Here is a 6516-nt window from a genome sequence, read left to right as displayed (position 1 = left end):
TGAGTTTCAGTTTACAATGGGAGAAAATTGCATTAATTCAGGGTAGGGTTAATGATTAATGTAATGGTCACTAAGTTGTACACATGGAGAAAGCTGAATTGGAAAATGTGGATAGATACATTTACAACAACAAAAAATTGCAACTGATGAGGATACTAAGGTCGAACCAAGCATCTCATGGGATTCAGTTTTGAGGTTTACATGTTTATGGTCATAGTTTCATGAGATATCCCAGGTAACTGGCTTAAGATTGTGTTTAGTACTTCTGTTCTACTTCTTGGCTTGTTGTGTAGTGCCTGTGGTCTTAAAAACTTGTGTAGTGCCTGTGGACTTAAAAACTTGCAAGTAGCCATCTAAGATACAACTGGTCTCTCCTCTTCACCTGGAGCAAGAGGGGAAGGAAAAAGAGGGACAGAAGGAGGCCACCAAAAAAAAGTATAATTAATTGCCTCTGAACAGCTGCCTCCTTTACTTTGAGAGCAAAAGAACTGGTTAGTACTTATTACCATTACTGAACATTTTGATCAAAGAATATAGAAGAATCCTCATCAAAAGGGAGAAATTGCAAAACAGTCTTCCATATTGCCATAGAATACAAATTTTCTGGCGTGACGACAAAGGCTGAATGAACCTTGTTATCATATAATCTTTAAACTTTAAACCAAAAATGTCCCCTGAAATATTCTTAAAATGAAACGAATAGTTTAGCTTAATTAGTGAAAAAGATCTGCTTTTAGCACTGTGCTCCTTTAAAAAGTATGGTTAAGTGTTAGGCTGCTAACCTCAGGGTCAGCAGTTTGAAACCACCTTGGGAGAAAGATGAGGCTTGCTCCTATAAAGATTTACACCCTTAGAATCCCAAAGCGGCAGTTTACTCTGTTCTACTGAATCTCTGTAGGTCAGAATTGCTTGATAGCAGTGAGTCTGGAGTTTGGTTATGTGGGGCCTAATTCAGAGTAGCAACTTAGAAGCTTAGATGGGAAGTGTAGGGGGCAATGAGTTTATGTTAATGTGGCAAGGACAATTTGGAAAAGGAGGATGAGAATGGTTGCACAACTTAAATGCAATCAATAACCCTCAATTGTACATTAGAAACTGTTGACTTGGTGGATGTTCTGCTGTGTGTAGTCTCAAAAACAATAAAGCATTAAAATGAAACATCTAACCAAAATTTTGCTTTCTAAACTATTTCACCTCTTTGAGTTCCAGTTTCCACATCTGTAAACTTGAGACCATAAAGCATACTTAAATATAATGTGTAAAAGTACCTGATAAGCCAGCTTGTGTGATCCAAAGATGACAATAACAAAATCCAAATATGATGAAGGGAAAAATATCAGAGCTTAAATTGTGAACATCTAATTTGTAGAAGGCTATGGAGGGCAGTAGGAGCCCAAAACCCATCTGTAGAGCATCTCGTCAGATTAATCCACTGGCAGATTCCCTCCAGCTACAGGCAAGGGTCTCAAACAACTTAACTATCAGATAGAGATCACTGTAATCTTTTTTTTTTTTCCAGAACAGATATTTATTGAACTACTTGGTGCAAGGCACTGAGTTAAACCTGGCAGGGGATTGGTGGGACTGCCTGGCACTGTAATCCTTTTTTTTTACAGGGGAGAGCGCGAACGCAGTACCCCACTACCACAAATTATTTAGTTGAGTTTCCCACATTTGGAAAAAATCGCAGGGGTCAGCAATCCGGAGTGCAATGGATAAGCCTCGCCCTGGGAAAACCACCTTCGAGATCATGGTATCTCCCCTGCCAGTTAAGTATTGTACTGTAATCCTGATTATCTGGGATCAAACTTGATACTTGGTCATTTAACCTCCCTCTGGACCCAAGCAGAATTTGTTCTACGTGCAAATATTTCTGGATAAAATATTTATTGATAAAAAATTTCTTCCCTGGTTTTTAAAATATTGATGATGGTCTTTTCTTTCTTATTCATTATTTGTATTTTTCTCTTTATATGCTTATAAATTTATCCTTATCACTTTATTTTGTTCTTGTTTTTATTGTTTCTCTTGGGAAGCACAGAAGGAGTAGATGCATAGAGACAATAGCTGATGCAAGGATTTATAGGGGATATAGGTGGTGAGAGATAGGGAGGGTGAGGGGGATTTGGGGAGCAAACAATGAATGCAGGAGGGGGAAGGGAGCAATAGAATTGCTTGTGATTATGCAACTAATTTTGAAAGTGATTTAACCATGGAAGTATATTTACATGTGAATACTATATCAAGAAAACCACAGGGGTGAAAAAAAGAACCAAATGACCGATAGTTACCATAGGTGAAAGGGTTGTGGCTTAGGGGCATTGAGTTTATGTCCATGGTGGTAGAATCATTTGGAAAGGGGTATCAATAATGGCTGTACAGCATGAAGAGTATAATCAGTGACATGGTGGTAGAATCATTTGGAAAAGGGTATCAATAATGGCTGTACAGCATGAAGAGTATAATCAGTGACACTGAATTATATAGGTAGAAGTTGTGTAATTGGAAAACCAATTATCTGGGGCATGGCAGAGGAGGTTTGGGAGGACATGGGGCACTAACAACAAGAAGGAAAATAATATTCTGAAATTGATTGTGGTAGTGACTGCATCACTTTTCTTAATATGACTGAATGATCAAATTGTTTGATAAGTGAAATATATGCAAATAAAACTAATAAAATGTAAAAGTACCTGATAATCAGCAAGTAGCTACCTCATTAACAAAGGAATATTAAAATCTAATACAGAAGCAAAGTTGATGTTATGCGTCCAAAGAAAGGGTGCCCTGCTTTTTCTGTGGTCCCAGTAGCATCAGAATGAAGACAGCTTCCAGATACACTTGTGTTGTGCACAGATCCACTGCAGAGGACAAGCATGGGGCTAAAGAAGGGACTTCTATACCTGGAGCTCAACTGGGGTGACTTTGTAGTGAGGGCAGACCTACTTTTTAAAAACAAAACTAACTGCCATCAACTCCTACTCCTGGTGACTCCACCTGTGTCAGACTAGAAACGTACTCTTATCAGTGGCTGGCTTTTCAAAAGCAGATCACCAGGCCTTTCTTCCAAAGCACCTGTGGGTGGACTCAAACCTCCGTTTTGGTTAGCAACCTGTTGCGCCACCCAGAGACTCTCTAAAGGCACCAAGAAATACAGTTTTAAACAGATGGCAGTCAGGAATCTAGAACCAACCAATCCATTCCGTTGATATAACTAGGAATGGGGTAAGAAGAGGGAGGCTAGAACCACAAAATCCAAGGTACAAAATCCCAACGAATACTTAGCTATAAATAGCAGTTGTGGTGACCAGAAGCAAATACCCTTTGAGATAACTCAAGACAGCGTGTGGTCTTTGCAGATAAACAGCCAAAAGTAGGGATCTCAACAAAGCAAATGCTACACTTTCCTCTCCATTCATCCTTCCTCCATTGTGATGACTGCATCATAATGCAATCATCCATTGTGAAATTATCCACTATTATGATTATTCATGTTGCAACACCCTCATACAACATTGTGGACAGATATAAGAAGAACAAGAATCTAAAAAAAAAAAAAAAAGGGCAGGATGAGAATACTGGGGAAAGTGTTGTATGCCACACGATCACCATCAGAAACCAAAAGTCAAACTCCCTGCCAGGGACCCTACAGGACGGAACAGAACCATTCCTTAGTGAAAAATATATAGAGAAATAAAAAGTCTCATCTTTCTCACTCAGAGAGGCTTTTGGGTTTGAACTGCTGACCATAAATAAGGTTAGCAACACAAATGTAACCCATTAAGTCACCAGGCACCTTTACAATCACCACAGACCCTAATTAAAGCAAGAGAAGAACCCTGGCACTATGGTGTGGTCTGCCCATCATCATTCCCAAGATCACAGACATCACACAGTTCTCCTTACCTTTCTTTACAAAGGTGTTGATGAATTCATGTGAAATTAGTTCATGAAGAGGTAAGTTCTTCACAAAGTAAAATGGTCCATTTTCCATAACCAGGCTTTTCAGCTCTTTTGATAGTATCCCACATTCAGGAATGAGAAATGAAACCTATTGGAATATACAATATAAACCAGGTCTTATTTTCCTGTAGATTAACATTCGGGTTCTTAGGGAACAAACAAGGTCTTAAGAGCTTCTAACTATTCCCCCACATGTTTCCCTGAAACAAAAATATGGACAAAAAAAAAAAAAAAGCTAAAGTTAACTTACCAATCTTGTGAAAGGAGAAAATTGAGAATTAAGATTGTTTCAACAGCAAAGAAACTGAATAGAGAAGTTTGGGTGAAACGTTTCTCTTCTGCAAATGAGCCATCTATTTTATTTCCTGATCCCTTTCCTACTCATTCCCAATCACAGTAGCCCCATGGATTAGAGCAGTGGTTCTCAACCTGTGGGTCGCGACCTCTTTGGAGGTTGACCGACCCTTTCACAGGGTCGCCCAATTTATAACAGTAGCAAAATTACAGTTATCAAGGTGCATCGAAAATAAATGTATGTTTGAGGGTCACCACAACATGAGGAACTGTATTAAAGGGTCGCGGCATTAGGAAGGTTGAGAACCACTGTATTAGAGATCAAAACTGCACCAACATTCCACAGACGTCTTGGCTTTAATCTTTATGGAAGCAGATTGCCAGGACTTTCTTCCACAGCATCACTGAATTGGTGTGAACGGCATCCTTTTCATTTACTGCCACAAGTTGATTCCGACTCTTAGTGACACTATAGGGCAGGGTGGAACTGCCCTTGTGAGTTTATGAGACTGTAACTCTTCATGGGAATAGAAAACCTCATCTTTCTTCTTCCATGCAGCTGGTGGTTTTGTCCAGCTGACCTTGTAGTTAGCAGAGCAACACAACAGATTAGTAGTCCCTTGCAAATCATTTGTATCACCCAAAGATATCCACGGACCTGTGATACAACAGAACATCCCCGAATTTGTTTACCCTGGCATTATTATTATTATCGAACAGCGAAAACGCAGCATCCAATTATTGAAAGGATACATGGAAGCGGCAATACTCTTGGCTGTTTGCATTTTCTAGGCTGAAACAAGGTGCTGTTTTGGATGAGCTCTCCATGAGTCTTAAATGACTTGATTTCAGTGTTCGCTTTTTCCACTCCAAGCGAAGATGTTTGCTAAATCCTGACAAATTTCAGAAGGTGCCAAGTTCATGTGCTGCACAACTTGAAGCCTCTTTCCTCAAATTGTAATGCCAGTCTGTTCCTGAGGAATCTGGCTCACCAGGTCAACCTAAATGGTGATTTGGTTAATTAAAGTGCAAAATGTTTACACCAGTATCACCCTCCAAAAACCAAAATCAGTGCTGAGTCGTTTCTTACTCCCAGAGACCCTATAGAACAGGGTAGAAGTGCCCCTTTCGGTTTGGGAGACGAAACTTTTTACCAGAATACAAAGCCTCATCTTTCTCCCGCAGAGCAGCTGTTGGTTTTGAACTGCTGACCTAGCAGTGAGCAGCTCACCGCGTTCCCACTACGCAATTGGGCTCAGATATCAGCAGCTGAAAAGGTGTACTGTGATTGGAGAAACCCGAGGGTTTCAGGCAGAAATCCGATTCCCACAGGCGGTTTATTAAATTCTAGTCGCTTCCTGGGCATGCTAGCTATAGTGCTCTGGAAAGATTTGCAGCCACGCAGGTGTGAGAAGGAACCAGGCTGCGCAGAGAAATGGGTGTAGGGGTGCGGATGGGGGGCAGTGCATCCCTGATGTTGGGCAAAAGCGACCGACACGTAGTGGGCTGAACAACGCTGAGGTCAAGCGCTCCAAACACCCTACTGTGGGGCCTCCGCACAGAATGAGCCCCGTGCGCCCCCAGATCGTCCATCCCAGGTCGGGTTCCACCGCAGGCCCCGGGAGTTGTTAACAGTCCACTCTGGCCTGCAACACCTCTACATACTTGGGAACGCTCAAGGAACTACAGCTCCCAGCATGCCCTGAAAGGGACTTCGCTCCCGCCCCACTCCGGCTCCCGACTCCCACGCCCCACCCAGCGTACCTTGTGGGAGTTTCCGCCGTAACCGGCGGAGCCCGTCGCTCCCAGAGCCTCTCCCGTGCACGTGGAGCCGGATGCCGCTAGCCCGAAGTTGACCCGCCTTACCTTGTAATTGTGATATTGCGTCTCCACGAGGTGCTGGTGACGCGACTTGTCGTGGCCGAAGTTAGATTTTTCGCAGACCAGCAAGTGCCGCGGTACCTCCTGCAGCCTGCGCAGCGTGGCCATACTCTGCCAGTTTCAGGATAGGCGGCCATAGAAGAGATCAACCCGCCCCGCCCCTCATCTCGGCCAGTAGGTGCCTCCCCTCCTCTCCGTCTGCTCCTCCTCTCCCGAGCCCCGCTAGCTCCGCCCCTCATCTCGGCCACTAGGTGCCTCCTCTTCTCCCCTCTTCTCCCGAGCCCCGCCCACCAAGCTCGCCCCGCTCGCTCCGCCCCTCCTCTCGGCCACTAAGTGCCTCCTCTCCTCCGTCTGCTCCTCCTCGCCCGAGCCCCGCCC

General features: G+C 43.2%; 1 protein-coding gene and 1 non-coding gene across 2 annotated transcripts in view; both read right to left on the bottom strand.

The window, feature by feature from the left end:
* RPP40 (ribonuclease P/MRP subunit p40) overlaps positions 1 to 6294 on the bottom strand; it is a 36926-nt gene extending 30632 nt beyond the window's left edge. Inside the window, exons 1-2 of the mRNA XM_004711645.4 lie at positions 6124 to 6294; positions 3907 to 4051 (exon numbers count right to left, since the gene is read on the bottom strand). Of these exons, the coding sequence (XP_004711702.1) occupies positions 3907 to 4051; positions 6124 to 6246 (268 nt within the window). The 5' untranslated portion in view covers positions 6247 to 6294. The remainder of the gene's footprint in view (positions 1 to 3906; positions 4052 to 6123) is intronic.
* Positions 1614 to 1777, bottom strand: LOC115870428. The gene has a single exon (XR_004046703.1). It is a non-coding gene; the product is annotated as a U1 spliceosomal RNA (small nuclear RNA).
* Positions 6295 to 6516: the final 222 nt, after the last annotated feature.

This window comes from Echinops telfairi, unplaced genomic scaffold (assembly GCF_000313985.2).
Source record: "Echinops telfairi isolate 266 unplaced genomic scaffold, ASM31398v2 ScPeMD7_655;HRSCAF=1070, whole genome shotgun sequence".
In the NCBI taxonomy this organism is placed as follows: domain Eukaryota; kingdom Metazoa; phylum Chordata; class Mammalia; order Afrosoricida; family Tenrecidae; genus Echinops; species Echinops telfairi.
This window is presented reverse-complemented; position numbering and strand designations above follow the sequence as displayed.